Source organism: Bombina bombina, chromosome 4 (genome assembly GCF_027579735.1).
Source record: "Bombina bombina isolate aBomBom1 chromosome 4, aBomBom1.pri, whole genome shotgun sequence".
Taxonomy (NCBI): domain Eukaryota; kingdom Metazoa; phylum Chordata; class Amphibia; order Anura; family Bombinatoridae; genus Bombina; species Bombina bombina.
Window position 1 is genome coordinate 359,381,073 of NC_069502.1, and position 21,149 is coordinate 359,402,221.

The following is a 21,149-nucleotide window of genomic DNA, read 5'->3' on the forward strand; positions in this document are numbered from 1 at the left end:
TAGGAATGATTTTTTTTATTCTGGATAATTTAGTTTGTTATTTTTTTGTAATGTTAGGTTTTTTTTAGTTTTTTTGTAATATTAGGATTTTTATTTGCTGTACTGTTTCTTTTTTAAATGGGGTTAAGTTAGGGGGTGTTAGGTTAATACTTTGTGTTGTGGGGTGGTGGCAGTTTAGGGGTTAATATGAATATTATATACTTTGCATTGTGGGCAGTTGAGGTGTTAATAGGTTAATTAGATACTTGCATTGTGGGCGGGTGGCAGTTGATGAGTTAATAGGTTAATTAGGTGTTTGCGTTGTGGGGGATGGCGGATTAGGGGTTAATGTGTTTATTAGGTAGTTTGTGATGTGGTGGGATGACAGTTTAGTGGTTAATATTGTGCATGTGTTAGGTGTTTGTTAAGGCTTCCAGGGAGTTAGGGTGCTTTTTTTTTTTTTTTTACTAAGTGCAAGGCTTGCTGGGCCTGCCTACATGTGGCGAGATAACAATGGAGTAAAATATCTCGATTTTGCATGCTCAAGTCCTTGCACTGCATATGTGATACCGACTGGCGACGCCAGTTCTATGTTAGTTTATGGAAGTAAAAACTGTGTCCGGCGTGTAAAATATTCGAACGTAACTTGTCTGCGCCATATATGTGATTGCTCGATTAGACTAAAAATTGGCGTGTAAAATATACGCACGTAACTTGTCTGCGCGATTTATGTGATTGTGATCGCTCGATTAGACTAAAAATTGGTGACAGCGAGAAAAGAGAGCAATTGCAGCTCACGCCGTGCAGCAGGGCAACCTGGAAGTGAATCCCAAGCAACAGATACACAGGAATCCTCTGACACCCAGAGTGCCATAGCCTATGCGGTGGATAAATACACAACAATCTGAACAAAGCAAGAGGAGCGGCAGACACTACACCAAGACCCGGTAGCTTAAAAACAAAAAATTATATTGGAGCTTGATAAAAAGCAGACAGACATGGCAGGAGCGGTGGACAGACAGTCTGACGTGTTTCACGACCCCTATAGGCGCTTACTCATAGACTACATTCTATGGGGCCTATTTATCAAAGCGTCAACTGAAAATACGCTGGAATTCCGCGTAGTAATTGTCAAGGGATTAATTCAACCATAGTTATCAAAGCATCAACATCGGCAAATGTTGAAATTTGTGAAATAACATACGTCCAACACAGATTGATGCAAGTTCAAAACCTGTGGCATTCGAGCGGAATAGTGTTCATTTGCCCTCCTAATCGACACTATTTGAAGCTCTCACAAAGTTATCAAAATTTCTACAGTTATGCTTGCGTCTTTTCCGACTCAGCGTACCTAGTTTCCAATCCACCACCCTTGAGATCACAGATGCCATAGAACTCAATGGGAGTCGGAAAACACAGAAAGCTTATGTTTGATGCTGCAAGAGAATGAAGTATATTACATAATAAAAGTGAATTAGAAACTTTATTAAAATTGTATACCTTTCTAAATCAAACAATATGATTGCTCCACATTTGGTGCACTAGTAGATATAGAGATAAAAATGAAAAAAAATGCATTACTACTTTTGGATTATGCTACAACTTTGTCTCTCATTACAAAGCAAGGGGACAATATTATTTCTACATATTTGGTGCAAAGGTTTGCGCCAAACGTGTTGCACTAATAGCTATAAAGATAAAAATGAAATAAATACACAACATAATATAGCTAACTTCCTTTTTATTTTTTGGAAAAATCTATGTGCACCATGTTTAAGCCATGTAATACAGCTCCCACTCTACACTTTGCGCCATATTTGACTTAACACTTTTCGCACCAATTATGACGCAAACTCCTAAATAACCCATACACTAGTGAATTTTTCCACCACTTTTGATTGGAATATGCATATTCACATGATTTATGATATCAGCCAATCTGATTCAAATACACATTCTAAACTATCACTAACTTTGGTCGATACTTGTGTCATTGATCACTCATCAGAAGTTGTAAGTGCCGTTTGTTACACTGTGTATTATACTTTGAAAGTATGTATATGTGAAATTAGTATTAAAGATAAACATTGATGCTGACATTAGGACACACAGTGTAATATTTTAGACAAGGTTTTTAAAATTCAAATTGATGTTTGATTCAATATAATCTTAAGCTGATAGTTCAAAGGGATAGCCCACCTAACATTAAATTGTTATGATTCAGAAAAAGCAGAAATTAAGATCACCTCTTTACTGTCATGCTATTTTCAGTGTATTTCTTCCTTCTCTTGAATTTATTTTTCAGTAAGAAATGTCATCTTACATGCCAGCCTATTTTATAACACTTGTGAAGGGGTGTATTTTTTTTTTTAATAAATTGCAATCAGGAGGGGCTAGACAGGTGCAGAGAGAAACCTGGCACAGCTCTTAAAGGGACAGGAAACCCCAAAATATTATTTCATGATTTGGATAGAACAATTCTAAACAACTTTCAAATTCACTTCTACCATCAAGCCCACTTCATTCTCTTGTTATCCCTTGCTGAAGGAACAGCATTGCACTACTGGCAGCTAGCTGAACACATCTATTTAGCCAATCACAAGAGACAAATGTGTGCAGGCATCAATTAGCAGCTAGCTCCAACTAGTGTAGGATGTGTGTATTCTTTTCCAACAAGGGATACCAAAAGAACAAAGCACACTTGAAAATAGAAGTGAATTTCAAAGTGCTTTAAAATTACATGCTCTATCTGAATCATGCAACTTAAATTTTACTTTCCTATCCATGTAAAATAGCCATTGTTTGCAAATAAATACATAATACTCTGATTACATGTTATATTCACAATTATTCCTGCTCAGAATAATAATACATTTACAATATATACATATAGTGGTATAAATAAACACAGAGATATGACAGACAACATTGTTTAAAACAAAAAAAAGGAATTTAGAGACATGTAAATATGTTTGCAAAAGATTTCTGACATATATATATATATATATATATATATATATATTCACATACTAAAACATTTATGTACAATATAAAAAAGAAATAGAATAATTCACTTTCCACTTTGCACCAAATATGTTGTTACTTGCTATATTCGCAAATTTTCTCTAGAATCTTTATTTATTACCCCCTCTAGGAGGAGGGACAGCCACATCAATGAAAATTGTTAAAGTGGTTTGCTACTGTGGAATCTTTGTTGTAGTTTTTAACGTCTCTGACGTGCTTATTGAATCTTGTTCTAACATGACGTGAAGTTCTGCCAACATATTGACAGTGTCAAAAATTGCATGTTAAAAGAAACACAACAAACTGTGAGCCACATTTAGCATAGAATTCAATATTGTATTTCTCATTGTTTACCTGACAAATGAAGCTATTACCTAGATGAATATTTGGACAAGCATAACATTCTCTACTGCCAAATTTAAATGTTCCTTTTTTAGACAACACATTAGTAGATTTGTTATTGATCTTGTTTTTAACCAAACTGGAACATACGTTAGCCACAGTTCTCAGGCTCATGGGGGATATTGTGGCGTTTCAGAAGTACCTGGATTCTCAACGTTTTCCTAGAGGTCTCAGGATCAAAAAATATCCTTCTTTCGAATTTGATGATTCATCCGACATGAGTAAGTGGAATGCAGCTCTATCAGAGAGCTCATTCAAGCTTATAAATATTCTTATAAGGGTTAAAGAAAAGAAGTGTTCTAAACTTGAAATTGCAATAACTACAGTCAAAGATTAACTAAAAATGGAATATTAATTTTTTTTTATTGAAAACTGAAAATTGCTTTACCCTCTATGTCTCATTTCTAATATATGTTGTCCTATCTCTGTGTTACACAATGTAAAAATGAATGAATGTATATATGTTTTTCAAAAGTATGTTTTCACCATGACAATCTATCTTATATGATTTTTGAAAGTTTAATTGATTATGATATTGTACCTATGAGGGTCTTTTTCACTTAAGGATTTATTTATACTTTGTCAAATTGTTAGGTTAATATGTGCCTTTTATACAATGTAAATTTACTATGCACTCTGTGCCTAAGTTGGTGTTTTATGCGATTAGCCCTTTTTCTATGTGGCAGTGAAACAGTCAATCCGTTTTCTCACTGCCTATAAATAGAGTAGGTTTAGACAGAGACTGTAGACTATAAGTAAGCGCCTATAGGGGGCATGAAACGCGTCAGACTGTCTGTCCACTGCTCCTGCTATGTCTGTCTGCTTTTTATCAAGCTCCAATAAAAAAAAAATTGTTTTAAGCTACCGGATCTTCGTGTAGTGCCTGCCGCTCCTCTTGCTTTGTAAAAATTGGTGACGTTGGGTTTTGCGCCCATCGCTAAATATGTGATCGCGCCCATAGTAACAAGCCTGTATAAGGTTTTGTTCATTTTCTCTTTTTTCTTTATAGCTGTCACTGCCTGATATGCCAATGGGACCCTTAAGGAGGCACACTCTGTGTCAGAGTGTTGTATTATTGTACTCTTGCTTGTATTTAATCATATGTACACTAGGGCTGCGACAAACGATTATTTTCATAATCGATTAATCAGAAGATAATTTTTTTGACTAATCGGATAAAAAATAAATCAATCATTTTTTCCTCTATTTAAAATAAAATCCACATACTAAGTGTTACAAATATAAACTTCAAACTAAAACTTTACATAAATTTAACACAAATGTTTGTTCAATTTTTAAGCAGCAGAACAAATTTTTATAAGTAAGCAAAACAAGACCAAGAACTGTTTGAAGAGGTGTAGAACTACAAAGAGTTAGACTATCACTGTTTATAACATTCTGTTATTCCCTCTTTTAGAAACTTAGCATTGAAACGCAAAAATGTCAACATGACCACATGCTCCTGGCTGAGGCTAGCTCTCTTTTTTGCAGCTATGTTCCCTGCAGAAGAGAAGAGGCGCTCAGATGATGTTGAGGTGCCTGAGATGCATAAGTAGGGTTTTGCCAATTTCACAAAGGTGGGATTTTTATCTTTGTTAACTCTCCACCAATTCAAGGAGCCTCTTTAAGTAATATGTGATCCCAATAGACACAGCACCTCAACACCTTAGTCCTAGTGCACGCTGTAAGGGTTACTGCAGACACCCAAAGATAATCATCCAAATTCCAAAAGAATCCACAGCACCAAGGATATATTCACAACTTTATTGGAACATCTGGGTCAGAGAGTTATTATAACATTAATCATGCTATACAGATACACCTGTGTGTGCTCCTTCTATACATATTCATTAACCAACAATATTTTACCTATACCAGAGCATATATACACCTTACAATTCTAATACACCATTACACACTGCCACCTAGTGGACAGAAAAATTAAAACTCACATATTATCTATATGGTTACATATAAATGAAATACAATGCTCTATACAACAAAGTGTATCAAAAAAATTTCATAAGGACTGCGCTGCATTTAAACACTGCATTTTGTACAAAAAAGAAGACAAATTAAAGATTAATATTCGTGACCCAGTATAATTCACATAGTAGGAAGATTGAGTCAATTACCAGATGCCATTGGTACATTATACATCAGTACAGGTAGCCCTCAGTTTACACCGGGGTTAGGTTCCAGAAGGAATGGTTGTAAATTGAAACCGTTGTAAATTGAAAACCAGTTTATAATGTAAGTCAATGGGAAGTGAGGAAGATAGGTTCCAGGCCCCTCTCAAAATTGTCATAAGTAACACCTAATAGATTATTTTTAAAGCTTTGAAATGAAGATTTTAAATGCTAAACAGCATTATAAACCTAATAAAATAATCACACAACACAGAATATATAATTAAACTAAGTTAAATGAACAAAAACATTTGCTAAACAGCATTATAAGCCTAATATTATTATCACACAACACAAACTTCACTTGCATTTTTCTGCAAACAGTTCTTTCTATGCATTCCAATCTGGACTGATTTATAGACAGGAATATCTTGTTCCTTTGAAATCTGCTCGATAGCTCAGGTCTGGTTAAACTGATTAATTTCAGCTCCCCCTACTGGCTATTTTAATAAATGCACTGCTTCTCAATGCTTTTCAATAGCAGTCACATGACTGGCAAAAAAGGTTGCTATTCTGAAACGGTGTAAATTGAACTGTTGTAAAACGAGGTCCACCTGTACAACGCTAATAGAAAAAGAAAATTGCACAATTTCCTATGATGGCTTACAAAAAGTACCTAGTCTCAGAGATAGACTAGTTAGGTAGCTCCAAACAGTCAAGAAAGGAATTTATTTAAAAAAAAACTAATGATGTTACCCATGTTTGAACTGTAGGAACTGTAATTCCATAATAAAGGGCAAGGAATTTCTTCATCCTAGGACAGGATACAAGTATAAGATAAATGACTACTATACGTGTAAATCGACCTATGTTATTTATCTAGTCAAATACCCCTGTTCCAAAATTTACATAGGGGAAACTACAAGGAGAGTACGAGACAGGATTAAAGAACATAGGTCAAATATAAGATGCACTAATAAAGAGGTTCCTGTTTCCTCAAATTTTCTAGAGGCAGGCCATTCTATCAGCCAGCTTTGCTGGAAAGTCATAGATAGTGTTAAGAGAGGCCTAGGAGGGGAGGTAATTGTGAATTGTTGTTAAAACAAAAATAAGTTTTTTGGATTAATAAATTGGACACCATGATCCCTAAAGGTTTTAATAAGATACGTTAGTTTTTTGTGAATAGGTAAGGTATAGAAGTGCTGTACACAAATAGGATGCAGAAACATGTGTTTAAATGAAGCGCAGTCCTTCTGAAAAAATGTTGATACACTTTATTGTATAGAGCATTGTAATTCATTTATATATAACCATATAGATAATATGCAAGTTTTCATTTTTATGTCCACTAGGTGGCAATGTGTAATGGTATATTATAATTTTAAGGTATATATGCTCTGGTATAGGTAAAATGTTGTTGGTTAATCATGGTGTATTTAAGGAGCACACACAGGTGTATCTGTATAGCATGATTAAGGGTTGTTAACCCGAAATGTTGCTTATAATATCTGTCTGACCCAGATGTTCCCATAAAGGTGTGACTATATCCTTGGTGCTGTGGATTCGTTTGGAATTTGGCATCTTAAAGTAAGCCTGGACTTCATTCTAAACATAAAAATATATTGAATATCTCTATGCAATGGTAAATAACAAGCTATAAAGATTAGGGAACAGCAGTTTCTAAAGACTGCTGCTCCATAACCCTGTCCGTCTGCTCTGAGCAGGCAGACAGACATTGCCGCAATTCAACCCGATCAAGTGCGATCGGGTTGATTGACACCTCCCTGCTGGGGAATCTGCAGGGGGCGGCGTTGCACCAGCAGCTCACAAGAGCTGCTGGTGCAATGCTGAATACGGAGAACGTATTGCTCTCCGCATTCAGCAAGGTCTGGTGGACCTGATCTGCACTGTCGGATAAGACTGCTGCTCCATAACCCTGTCCGTCTGCTCTGAGCAGGCAGACAGACATTGCCGCAATTCAACCCGATCAAGTGCGATCGGGTTGATTGACACCTCCCTGCTGGGGAATCTGCAGGGGGCGGCGTTGCACCAGCAGCTCACAAGAGCTGCTGGTGCAATGCTGAATACGGAGAACGTATTGCTCTCCGCATTCAGCAAGGTCTGGTGGACCTGATCTGCACTGTCGGATAAGGTCTGCTAGACCTTTGATAAATATACCCCATTATATCAATAACAGGTCAAAAGTCTTACACATTTATCTATACAGCACATATTTTCAGCAATCGCAAGCAATCCGCTAATAATTGTAGAAACAGATAATAGAAATTAACCAAACCATCAGCATACAATGCATAACTATTAACCATTACCTAAACTGTGTTTTAAGCGATTTTAGTAACCAATCCATAATAATGCTCATAGCAAAATGCCAAAACATCCAGAAAAACGGTGCTTACAAAAGGTATTGTTCAGACAAACTGTGGCTGAAATATTCTGCTTTCTAGCATTGTTGAGTCGTTCATTCAAGCCTGAATAATGAGACTGTTCTACATACTCAACCCCCATAAAAGAGTGTTCTTCCATCTTGACAGACATCCTCATTTCTTATTTTCAAACTATTCCAGCCATGTAGTAATTCTCTTTAAGCACAATGAGCCAAAGCATCTCAGCCTACCTCAATGTGCCATCTTGGAAAGAAACTTAGTTGTAAATCGAAACTTTAAAAAAAAAAAAATGTATGCGTTATGGGAACCTTTAAACTTGAATTTTGACTTCCCTGTCCCTTTAACCAGAGTGTGCTGAATGTTCTTTTCATTTTTAAGAGAACCCCTTTGAATGGTCACCACTTCTACAAGCTGACAATTAGTAACAAACTCTCAGCCGGTAAAGACTAACCCCTCTTCCCCAAATGTGATTCACTGACAGCATGTCAGCTTCTACAGTGATAATTTCTGTCTGCTTGTAATACTTCCCAGACTCCATTAATGTAAAAAAAAAAAAAGATAATAAAAACACAGTAGACTAAGCAGTGCCTATACAGCTAATATGTCACAAAGGTGGACAACTAAATATCTTTTATGAGTAAGAAATGTTTTCCTTAAAAACATTTTAAAATTATGGTTAGAAATAATTCAATGCATTTTTTTATTTAGCCACCTTAAAAAGGTGTGCTGACCTTCAGTTTGCATTATCTGTGATATCAAATATGAAAGATATAAAACCCCATGCGTTCTGGCAACACTACTGAGAATCCAAATTCTAAACTCTTTGGGAGTGGGAAAAACTCACCCTTAAAAATTTAAAATAATTCCCATAGATAAAATAGTGCAAGGTAAATGGAAAAACAGGAGCCTATACAGAATAGTGGATGCTTTCATCAATGAAACGCTCCTCCCGATATAATAATACAATGATTTAGATTCAAAAGATAGAAATACTTGGTTCCATTACTTTCAATTAAGATCTAGAGTATTGGAAGCCCTAGGTACAACACCTAGACATAGCCTTACCTCCTTTGAAATTGTATGCCTCTAAAAACAAATACCAAAGGGATCAATAGCTAAATTGTATCCTACATTTAATATATCAGACCCCCAACACCAAAAAACCCATTTATGCACAAATGGGAGAACGACTTGGGAAAAGAATGGCCAACTTAGATGTGGGTAAAAACATTGAAACAAGGCACCTCTTTCACCCTTAGCTCCTCGCTACAGGAAAATTACATAAAGTCTGCATTTAGATGGTATCTGTATCCCTCTAGATTATCCAAGATAGGGGGCAGAAATAATAATCTAGCTTTCAGAGGTTGTGGAGAAGAAGGAAGCTACTTACATATGTGGTGGAACTGCATTAAGATATAACCCCTTTGGAAAGACACAGCTAATCTACTAGGTAAAATCTTTGAAAAATAAATAGAATTCCTTCCTGAACATGCCCTATTATACTTCCCAGCCATATGATATACCTCTAATCAAAATAAGATGATAGCTTTAATTTGTACAGCGACAAGAATGTGCCTTGACAAATACTGGAAAACAGAACCCCCAGGATTCTTCCTCATAGAACAGAAAATAGAATATTTCTATAAGATGTTCAGTTTAGCAGCAGATCTGTTAGCAGCTAAAGACCAGTTCCTAAATCTATGGGAGCCCTGGATAATGTACTTCGAAGCCAAACATAGACATTCACCCAGCCAGGCCTAAAGGATACAGATACTATCCTATATGTTAATTACAGATATCTTATAACCACATTCACACCATAACTATTTATGGTATTAATAGTTAGAGAAAAGAAGAAACATTTAAGTTACTGTCATGTTTAAATATGGTTTTTTTTGTGTATTTTCTATGTTTCCAGTATTATGATAAGCTGAAATATTTTTGTATTGACAGAAATGTGTATATTATAAAAATGTATGAAACTATATACTGTATGCTAATAAAAGCAATTTCAACAAAAAATAAATAAAAATTATTCCAACATGCTTACTAAATATGCTCTATAGGTTAACTTACTAATTATAAAGCATCCAAGCCATTGATTGGCAGAACATTACACCATTCTCGAGAGAAAGCAGTCTGCACATTCTTCTAACCCAATAAAGAGACATAATGTGGACGACTGAGAAAGAAGACAAAATGCTTGTACTTGAGTATTTCACATATGCATTCTTGATTGATGAAATACTCATCTCCATAAAACACTGGAATTAAAAGGTTGCTAATTTAACAGACAGCCTAAGATAAATTGTGCCATTATAGCATGTTTCTGCATCACTCCAATTAGGGATCTTGACAGCAAAATAACACACAATTTCTTGGCCATTATAAACATAAAACTTTTCTTATGCTTGGTGCAACTGGGTCACATATCTCTACAACGATACTGATGAAAAAACTCTAACAGGGCTTTAGCACCATACTACAATCAGTTTAGGATTTAGCTAAATCTAAGCATTAAGCTCGTACATTAACTGTAAAGCTTCTTTAAGACACACTGTGGATTAACTTCAGAGTTTAATTAGAACAATTTAAAAGGAATTCAATCGGCTCTAAAATTTAAAAATAAATTCATTATATGGAGAGGATTTTGTTCTCCAGTATAAATATAGCTTACTAGTTTGTATATAGGTTGATTAGGCCTCTCATAGCTTTAGTTAAACATACTGGAATTCCTTGTAATAAGAGTACTATTGTTATCACTAATGTGTTTACCACCACTTAAAGGGAAAGCATACTGTAAAATATTATCCCTTTAATGGGTTCTTATGTATTACATTGTTCACAACTAAATCCTTTACATTTATGTTGCCATATGAAATAGCTGCTTTTCCTGTAGAACCCTCCTCCTATACTCAAAATTTCATTACTGCAGTAATGGCTACAGAAAAGCTATGTAAGCAAAAGACATCAAAACAAATCAACTTCAAGTGAAGTAAAGGGGGTGGGATAGAGAGACCATCCCCTTTAATAGGTTGCTCCTGCACTAGCTTTAAAAACAATTAACTCTTATTTGCGGAGGGCTTGAATACTCTATTCCTTTAAGTCTTTTGCTTTTTTTTTTCATTCTCATGTGTTTATTCTTATTTTCTGGCAAAATACAGAGAAGGGTGCTCATAATATGGGATCTACTTATTTGTGAACATGAGCGAAACAAAAGGAAAAATAAGACTGCATTTTTGTGTGCAGAATAAAATGTAATCATGCAAAATAGCACAATATGTTCTATTTATTTATAAATACATATTTCTACATATATCTGATGGTATTTACGTACAATATCTATACAAGATTATAGATCTATATACACACACACATATACCGATATATATATACACACACATATATATATATATATATATATATATATATATATATATATATATATATACACACACATCTTTAGACATGTATATGTATGTATATGTTAAAGTCTTTTGCCTGCCTTTTTTCTAACACCTCAGATCTCATATGTTCGAGCTCTTATAACTTGAGTGCAATATTTTTTTTTAAATAATTTTTAATAGATAGTGTTATTATGAGTGTAACTGTACTTTGTAATGTACTGTATATTTGATATGTTTTGTGCAACTTTTTAGTTTAGCGAAACAGTTCACCAACGCTCTAAAGTGGTAATCATTCTAGCGTAAATTGTAAATGGGCTCAATCAATCACATTTACTTTGAATTTGTAATACCAGCGGTAAGTCCGACGTGCGCAAACCTTTGACTCAGGCTCAAACGTTTTTGCGCCACTCATAATCTGCCCCTTAGTGGGCACACAACCTGGATGATTTTACTGACTACCCAGCTAAAATTTAAGCCAATATTAAAGGGATAGTCTAGTCAAAATTAAACTTTCATGATTCAGATAGGGCGTGCAATTTTAAATAACTTTCCAATTTACTTTTATCATCAAATTTGCTTTGTTCCCTTGGTGGTATTTTTGAAAAGCTAAACCTAGCTAGGCTCAACCTGATTTCTAAACCGTTGAAAACCGCCTCCTAGCTCAGAGCATTGTGAACGTTTTTCACAGTTAGACAGTACTAGTTCATGTGTGTCATATAGATAACATTGTGCTCACTTCCGTGGAGTTATTTAGGAGTCTGCACTGATTGGCTAAACCACGTCTGTCAAAAGCACAGATAAGGGGGCAGTCTGCAGAGACTTAGATAAAAAGTAATCACAGAGGTAAAAAAGTGTATTAATATAACAGTGTTGGTTATGCAAAACTAGTGAATAGGTAATAAAGGGATTATCTATCTTTTCAAATAATAAAAATTCTGGTGTAGACTGTCCCTTTAAGCTAAATGAGGTAATATGAAGAAAAAAAAAATTAACATTTGTTGCACAATTTATCATTAAATCAATTTATGTTAAATTATGCAGATGATGTTTGCTTTGAATAACTTATGTAACATTTATAAATAACTGAAAATGTTATATTATTGTGAAGTATTAATATGTCCCCACCCAGCTACTTCATAATGCCATCCGGGTGGCAATTTGTTTTTTGTGGAGAACACTGGGAAAAGCCTTGCAACCATTCTGGGCCTCTTGGATACACCCCAACTGCAAGTATAAGAAAGATAGCGGGCAATATGTTTCATAAACTGCAGAGGCAGGAAGACAATCCAACCAGGCAAGTATTTAAAAAGTAGTTTACCTCAGGGTTCAGGCAAAGGAGGTTGAGGACAAGCAAGTTTCAGTATCAGTTAACAGTTCAGCAATAACATATGGTTCATGCAAAAAATAATCCAGATACTCATTAAACATCATACATGGGGCATAGAAAATGGACATTGCAAAATATAAATAGCATGGAAAATTGTGATGACACAAGGAGGAGACCAATAAGCACATGGAAAGATCATGCATAACAAAAGATACATCTTTAAATCAGCAGATGCAATGAAGACAGCAAGATGGCAGCGCCCATGGAAAACATGCTGAAGACCTCCAGGAGCCAAGTAATGGCACCTTTCTTGCTATTCCTAAAACATTATTTTACTTGTATAGTCTTAAGAAAAATAGGCCATGCTGATTGGATGACAGCAGAGAGTATCTAGATTTAATCATTTGTGTACAAAAAAAAAAAAGTGCATTAGCAACATAACTGATCAAGTAAATATTTCCAACACGCAGGAAGTGAAAAGATATGCAGCACAAGAAAGTGAGGCACTATATTTCCCTAACTAAAAGGAACAGAGAGAAGAATGATAGAGCCATGAAAAAGTGATGGTCTACTAATTAAATTACATCTGATTACAGATTCTGAAGGGCCATGAAAGCAAAAATGAAACTTTCATGATTCAGATTTAGAGGGTTATACTAATAGACTTTTCAGCGTAGTTAGAGCATTCTGTTATTGCACTATTGCTTGCGTACAACACAAGAGCAATCCCTTTTATCCACTTTTATGTCCATTTAACTTGTAAAGAGGCAGAATGTGCAGTTTAGCTATGTTTTATCCATGGGTCACATCCTAAAATCGGTATATTGAAAACATAGTAATGTCTGTGCATTTTGGAATGAAATCATAATCTGATCCTCTATTTCAAAAAAGAGATCTATTTGTATTACTTTTTCCAGGAAAGGAGCTTGCTACTTAGGCTAATCAAGCATAGATAACATATTTGACTCTTGCCCCTATACTCAACCAGGAATCTCCGTTTATTTACTATAATAATACACTTTCGTTGCTAGTGTTCGCAGTCCGCAGCTTTTATAACTCTATATATAGGCCTGTCAGTCGTCAGCTTTAGACAGAAGTCTCTGATTTTATGACCCTGTCTGGTTTTTAGCATTATTCAATATCAGAAAGGGTTCAGAAGTCAGAACTGCCAGTTTTAGAGATAGATGCCAAAGAAGTTTTCAGATGAAGAAGGAAATTGCACAATGACACTCTGCCTGGCTGAAATAAGCCTGTTAATGGCTGGATTCTAAGTTTAGCCATTTATATCATGGTATTCTAGGATCATCAGCATAGGTGATTATGGTTTTGCAAAAACAATTTACAATGAGAAAAAAAAAAAGAGTAAATGAGAAAACCAAAGGATTTGTTACATCTCCTTCCCGTTGAATAAAAAGTTTTTCCATTCCTCTCTCAGGTCTTTCTTCAGTTCACATTTGTAAAACAAGTGCATCCTTTTTTCTCCATAAAACAGACATTTACAGGTTCCTAGAATTTTTAAATCTTTATTAACCCCATGCAATAGCACAAACGCACATTTTAACGCTGAATTAAATTTTGTGCAGTGGAATACGTACATCACTCACATCACCACACTATCTGGTTATGGTATTGCGGATTGCACTACTTGGAAACCATTTTAATAAGCATACCGAGTGTGTGTATGTTTGTGTACATCTCTCTCTTTTTACCATCATATTAAAAACAAAAAACATTAGGTGCAATCTGGAACACAGTATTAAAGGGATAGTAAAGTCCAAATTAAACTTTCATGATTCAGATAGGGCATGTAATTTTAAACAACTTTCTAATTTACTTTGCTTTGTCCTCTTGGTATTCTTAGTTGAAAGCTAAACCTAGGTAGACTAATATGCTAATTTCTAAGCCCTTGAAGGCCGGCTCTTATCTGAATGCATTTGACAGTTATTCACAGCTAGAGGGCGTTAGTTCATGTGTTTCATATAGATAACATTATGCTTATGCACATGAAGTTATTTAAGAGGCAGCACTAAATGCCTGAAATGCAAGTCTGTCAAAAGATCTGAGATAAGGAGGCAGTAAGCAGAAGCTTAGATACAAGGTAACTACAGAGGTAAAAAGTATATTTATATAACAGTGTTGCTTATGCAAAACTGGGGAATGGTAAATAAAGGGATTATCTATATTTTTAAACAAAAACATTTTTGGTGCTTACTATCCCTTTAAGACAATTACACGATTATCAATCAATAGGCAATACAAAATACCTGTATTGTGCACTCTTACAAAAGCTGCATCATATGCCAGTGTTTCACAGCCATGTTTTAATTAAGACCACTCCCCAATTTTTTTGTTTTCTTATATACCCATATGAGAGGCCATATGACAAGAAAAAAAAGTTAATATAATCTATCTACACATATATAACATTACACAGTATGTGCCACTAAAACTATTGGAGTTTATGCTCAAAGAAAGATCCGTTGAGCAATTTCACCCTTACTCCTAATTCTGTGAGGCACTTTCAGTAAAGGGTTGCAATATCACTCCTCTAGGTATTGGTAACATACTCATTATGATAACTACATAGGTAGATTTAGTTCAGTTTTGATAAGGCCATAATTTAAGCACTGACTCAAACATACAAACTTTAGGAAATACCTGTATTAGGTGCTTGCTTAAAAAGGCACAAATCTCAATTCTTTAAATACATGATTCAGATACAATTTTAAACAAATTTCCATTTGACTTATATTGTCAAATTTGCTTCATTCTCTTGGTATCATCTGTTGAAGGAGCAGCAATGTACTAGCTGAACACATCGGGTGAGCCAATGACAAGAGGCATAAATGTGTATCCATCAATCAGCAGCTAGCTCCCAGTAGTGCATTGCTGCTCCTTAGTCTATCTAGAATAAAGAGAGAAGGAAAGGTAGAGAGATTGAGAAAATGTCAGAATATGGAAGAAACCTTTTAGCACATGGTTAGTTTAATGGTCATAACACTCTCCAATTGACAAATATATACTGGAATATAGGAGGTGGAAAACTGGGGGAGATTCTGTAGGTTTGCCTGGGTGGGTAGAGTAACATACCATTCTGCCACTCAGACACAGACACTTAAAGAGATAGGAAAGTCAAAATTAAATGTGCATGATTCAGATAAAGCATGTGATTTTAAGACACTCAAATTCACTTCTATTTTCAAATGTGCTTCGTTCTCTTGGTATCCCTTGTTGAAAAATAATGTGCACATTTCTTACACTAGTGGGAGCTAGTTGCTGATTGGTGCCTGCACACATTTGTCTCATGTGATTTGCTAACTAGTTGTGTTCATCTAGCTGCCATTTGTGCAATGATGTTCCTTCATCAAAGGATAACAAGAGAATGAACCATATTTGACAATAGAAGTAAATTAGAAAGATGTTAAAAATTCTATGTTCTATCCAAATCATGAAAGAAAAATTTGGGGTTTCCTGTCCCTTTAAAGGGACATGAAACCCCACATTTTATTTTCATGATTCAAACACCGCACACAAATGTAAACAAATTTCCAATGTACTTATTTTATCTAATATGCCTCTTGTGATTGGCTTACTAATGTGTTCAGCTAGTTCCCAGTAGTACAATGCTGCTTTCTTCAAGAAAGGATTCTATGAGAATGAAGTAAAATTGATACTAGAAGTAAATTGAAAAGTTTTTTAACTATGTATGCTCTATTGAAATCATGAAATAAAATGTTTGGGTTTAATGTCCCTTTAAGAAGAGAAACACTAGCATATATCTAGCTAAAGTATTGGTTATCTGAAGGTTCTTTTAATACATTTGCGTGTGCTTGTTCAGTTCAGTAGCATATCTCACAAATGCTCACCAGCCCTTTGAGAAAAAAAGAAAAAGATTCCATTGTGCTCCCTTGTGCACTTTTCTGGTAGATGAACAAAAAGGGGCAAAAGAAGAGAAAATAAATTAAAAGAGGGAAATGAAGAAAAAAGCAGAACAATAGGAGGGAATTCTATAAGGAATGACAAGTCTGAGTACCAAAAAGGGTCAAAAATGTTTTTTGGAAGAAGCTGAAGGGAAATATAAGAGGGGTGGGCCAAGGACAAGACTGAAGCTAATATACCACCTAGTTGCAACAAGTAAATTGTACAAGTAGCCAAAAGAGTAACAATGAATTGGTTTAAATATGGAAATAATATAAAAATAAAGCAGTTTAGTTATTTTAAGATACAAACACAGTTAACTGGATAAGCCTGTCTCAAACATGAAAACACCTTTACATATCAGCGGAGAAAGTCTGCTTCAATATCTCAGTGTAGTTAGCACAGTGACCACTTAGTTATTCTTGGTTTACCTTACTAGAAGCTTTTTTTCACTGCCCAAACCTGGCTGAATACCTGCTTTTTTTTTGGTCTTCAAAAAATGTATGCAGTGTCATACATCATTACCATAGCAACTACAGGTTTTGTCTTAGAAACTTAGGTTTCGTCTGCAAAGAAGCACGAGGACACAGAGTCTGCTTATTATTCTCTAAAAACGCGGAGGCTCAACAAGGATAGCCTTATGCCCACTCTATTATTTTTGTAATTTCTGACAGAAGTGTGTAGCTACTACCTTTAATGTGAGGGTATCTTTTCAAATATTTCTCCCCTTTTCCTGAATTGTATTTAATCACATAATGCAGATTTATATCAGTCTTTTCCTTTCAGTCTTCCAAGATATGCACATTAAAGAGACAAAAAATTGTAATAATGGAAATGGCCATGAGTGCATTTAAAAGTATTTTCACAATGAAAAACAAAAAAACACTGCACTTCACGTAGAGCCATTAGAGATATATATGGCAAGTAATTGTTGGCACATTACATGCCACTGCTGGCTCTCACATCATATGAACATATGCTGCCAAAATAGTGACACTTTTTAATTGTTGCTAAAACAATTATATTGCAAAACTAATTGAACAATGAAGTGCACTCATTCAATTTCAGTTTTGACTATTATGCCCATTTAAACATAAAAGTAAAAAAAAAAAAAAAACACACTTCCTCAAAAGGATAATGTTGAAATAAGTCTAGCTGCTAATTGGCTGCTCCAGCTGTATCCTGCTGTGGGCATGGCAACATGATTTTTCTTTTTTTTTTAACTTTAGCTGAACTACTGAACAAACAAAGTAGGCTGAGTGGTCAAAAAAACTAACCTTACTTTTACATCCCTTTAAGGTCATATCTTTCCTTATAGGTTTGTATTTTTACATGATTTATCATTTCCTAGCCTTAAAAACAAATTATAAGGAAACATTTTACTGTTTTAATTTGCATAGCGGAAAAGTAGAGGTGTGAAACCTTCAAATATATTACGGAAAAGTTATTTCAATATAACAATGCATTGTTACAATTATGAAATCAGTTTAAAACCTTGGAAATGCTGTGCTAATTTTTCCTTTAATATCAATATCACCTTATGAAAAAGTTGTCTGATCTATAGACCTGAATCATTCAGCATGCTGTAAAATACAGCTTTAAACTATCCTGGGTGCATTTCAAGGGCTAGTTTGAAAGAAGCAGATATGTTGAAGAGGCGTACAGAATCCATATGAGCATGGAGAAGGAAGGTTTGTCATGTGTCACATATAACTATAGATGAAAGCTGTTATTGTTGCTTTAAAATTGTGTAATGAAGAAAGCAACATAAAAGCATAAATGAATTAAAAAGTATCTTAACCGGGTATACTACAATTTATATGCAAATATCAGTCCAACAACGTTTTTTTCTACTTTGGAATTTGAACCCAGAAGCTCCACTCCAAGTCATCCAGCACTAGGGTTGCCACCTCGGCCATGTTTTCCCATTTTCCTGGACACTTATGAGTTACACATGCTGCAGGGTATGCAGAGAAGAACATGAATAGTGCAGTACATGATCACCATTTGTGTGCTGTCCGGTTGCGCAGTTCATGTTCCCCCTCTGCACGCCCTGCATCATTTGTAACTCATAGGTGTCCAGGAAAACATGGCAACCCTACCCAGCACCCCAGTGCCCGTAAATAGCTAGCTGGAGTTTTAGGCTGCAAACACTGCTGTTTCAACAGCACCTAGAAAACACAATTACCAACAAGCCAAGCAACATGCTGGGATTTATAGTTGCTAGGCACTGAGCAGTATTCTACAGCTAAAGAGGGCTGAACCAAGAAAAAAAGTGCTGGAAAGAGAGGAAGGAAAAAAAAAGTTACCCCACAAGCATTGCTTTTAAAACTGCAGGTCCAAACACAGCACCATCTTTTGTTTGCAAATAGCTGAGTCCCCACTGTAGAATTGTGCAGGTCCCCAGGTCCTTGTCAGCGCTTATTTTTTTATTTTTTTAATTGCTAGGCCCCTGAAAGCCCAGGGTTATGCCATGTCTTTGGTTTGGTTTTTTATAAGAGCAAATATGCCATGTGCATGAAGAAACTTTCTTTGGCTTCTATATATGTAAAATGTTTAATATAAAATAATGACTTGAAAGATAGCAGGCTCCTACATTTTGTACATATTTGTCAAGCCCTGCATTAACATGTAAAGAAACACAGAAACGGAAAAACATCAGGTATACATTTAAGAATATGCTTATAAGTTGCATACAATTCATTGGATACTATTTAAAAAATGTAAAGGTAAACATCAATTTCATATTAAAAAAATAAAATGTTTTCAAAAGATCATGATAACAATAACTTCACCCAAATGTAAATATTTGTGTATAAAATATTTTAAAAATAACACATTTGTGTAATCCATTCAATCTGTTATTAGATACTGAAACATTTAAAACAAAAAAAGCATTGATACAAAACAAAGTGCATAGAAATGATGGTACCTTGACAGGCATAGTTCTGTGTAGCTTCAATGCCCCCTTCTGGTGAATTTTAGCAAAACATGAAGGACAATAATCTTCTCCACACTCCACGCACATCTGATCAGAAAAATAAGATGCTTCTTACTGAGTGAAATATCAAATCCCTAAAATCAGGACCAACTACTTCACATTGGATTATAAATATACATTTAATTCTATTAATACAATTCTGCCTATATAATATCAAATTTAGGAGGAGCAGTCATATGATATTGCAGAGGTGTCTTAAAAAAAAAAAAAAAAAAACAGAAAGAGATTATTATTTCAAAGCATACAAATTTTGTTTCTAAAGTAAGAAAATAATGTCAGTAAGGGGTGTTAGTGGGGAATGAGACCAGATTATCCACTGTGATGAATCATTGTCTTTAACATAAACTGCAGAAAAAAAAACTTTTCCATGTCTGAAATTGCAAAAAAAAAGCCAGCAACTGATATGCCTTACATAAAAAAAAATGATCATGCTGTTGCATAAGGACAAAATATATACATACTAAATTATAGAGAATATTGATACAATGCTAAAGGACAACAAATGTACATATTGTCAGTCACAAATTTCAGGTCTTTTTGTCCTGAACAGCTCATTAAATTCTTAACCGATTTCTCCAAATCTGACAGGAATCAATTGTGCTAGGAATTCTAAATAGCATCAAATGATCTACTGTGTATATTTTGTAACCAGTACAGAAATCTGATGGTAAAATATCCTCATAGTTCTGCAGTAGTAACATTTTATTTATTAAGAGTTAAATAAATTAGATTGGTTTTAATGGACAACTAGATAAAATATTCTGAAAGTTTGTTTTGCATCAGAGATGCTGCCCAAAAATTAGTTTTTTTTTATGTTCCACTAAATCAGAGAAAACTCCCAAGTTAAAGGGCCACTGTAAGTAAATATTTTCTATGCCTGTTACTAACTAACTACCCCAAATACGCTTTTTATCAATAGCATTTCATTAACATATCTCTACCGTATATCAGAAATCTTGTCTGCAAATTTAATTGTTTTCCAAACCCACTCCGTGGGTATCCTTTGCTCTGTACCAATCAGTTTACAATACCTAGGTTTCAAAATGGCGCTTTAAACACAAAGTTATTGGTTTAAGTATTTTGAACACGCAGTGCTGAAAATAGTGGGCAGGATAACGTGAAATCATCGGCGAATAAAAGATATAACTTTTAGAACATTATGAAACTTTAATATGTTAGTTGTTTAGCTTAAAAATTATAACAGAAAGTAATTTAAGTGACAGGAAAACTCATAGTTTAAATTATTTCACTATTCTAAACCTGTAAAGTTTATCATGTTAAAACTGAACTCAAAACAAACACTGCTTCAACATTGGAAACCTGTATACAAGTGAAAAAAAATTAATTACACATTATAATACTCAGAGAGACCATTTTCCTAAGTGTCAGGTTTGACAACTCAGATAATCCACTTCCTAGTTGATGACCCAGGAATGTGAATAGCTGAAGTGCTACACTGGTAAATCTCTGCCCAATTCAGAATGCGAGAAAACTCCTGCATTGCTAGAGTACAGTGGGGGTACCCCCGTAATGATTGACATAGGCTACCGCCGTAAT

At 34.8% G+C, this 21,149-nt stretch overlaps 1 protein-coding gene across 1 annotated transcript in view; it reads right to left on the reverse strand.

The window, feature by feature from the left end:
* ZBBX (zinc finger B-box domain containing) overlaps positions 1-21,149 on the reverse strand; it is a 508,142-nt gene that overhangs the window by 397,855 nt on the left and 89,138 nt on the right. Inside the window, exon 5 of the mRNA XM_053711814.1 lies at positions 19,524-19,619. Within this exon, the coding sequence (XP_053567789.1) occupies positions 19,524-19,619 (96 nt within the window). The remainder of the gene's footprint in view (positions 1-19,523; positions 19,620-21,149) is intronic.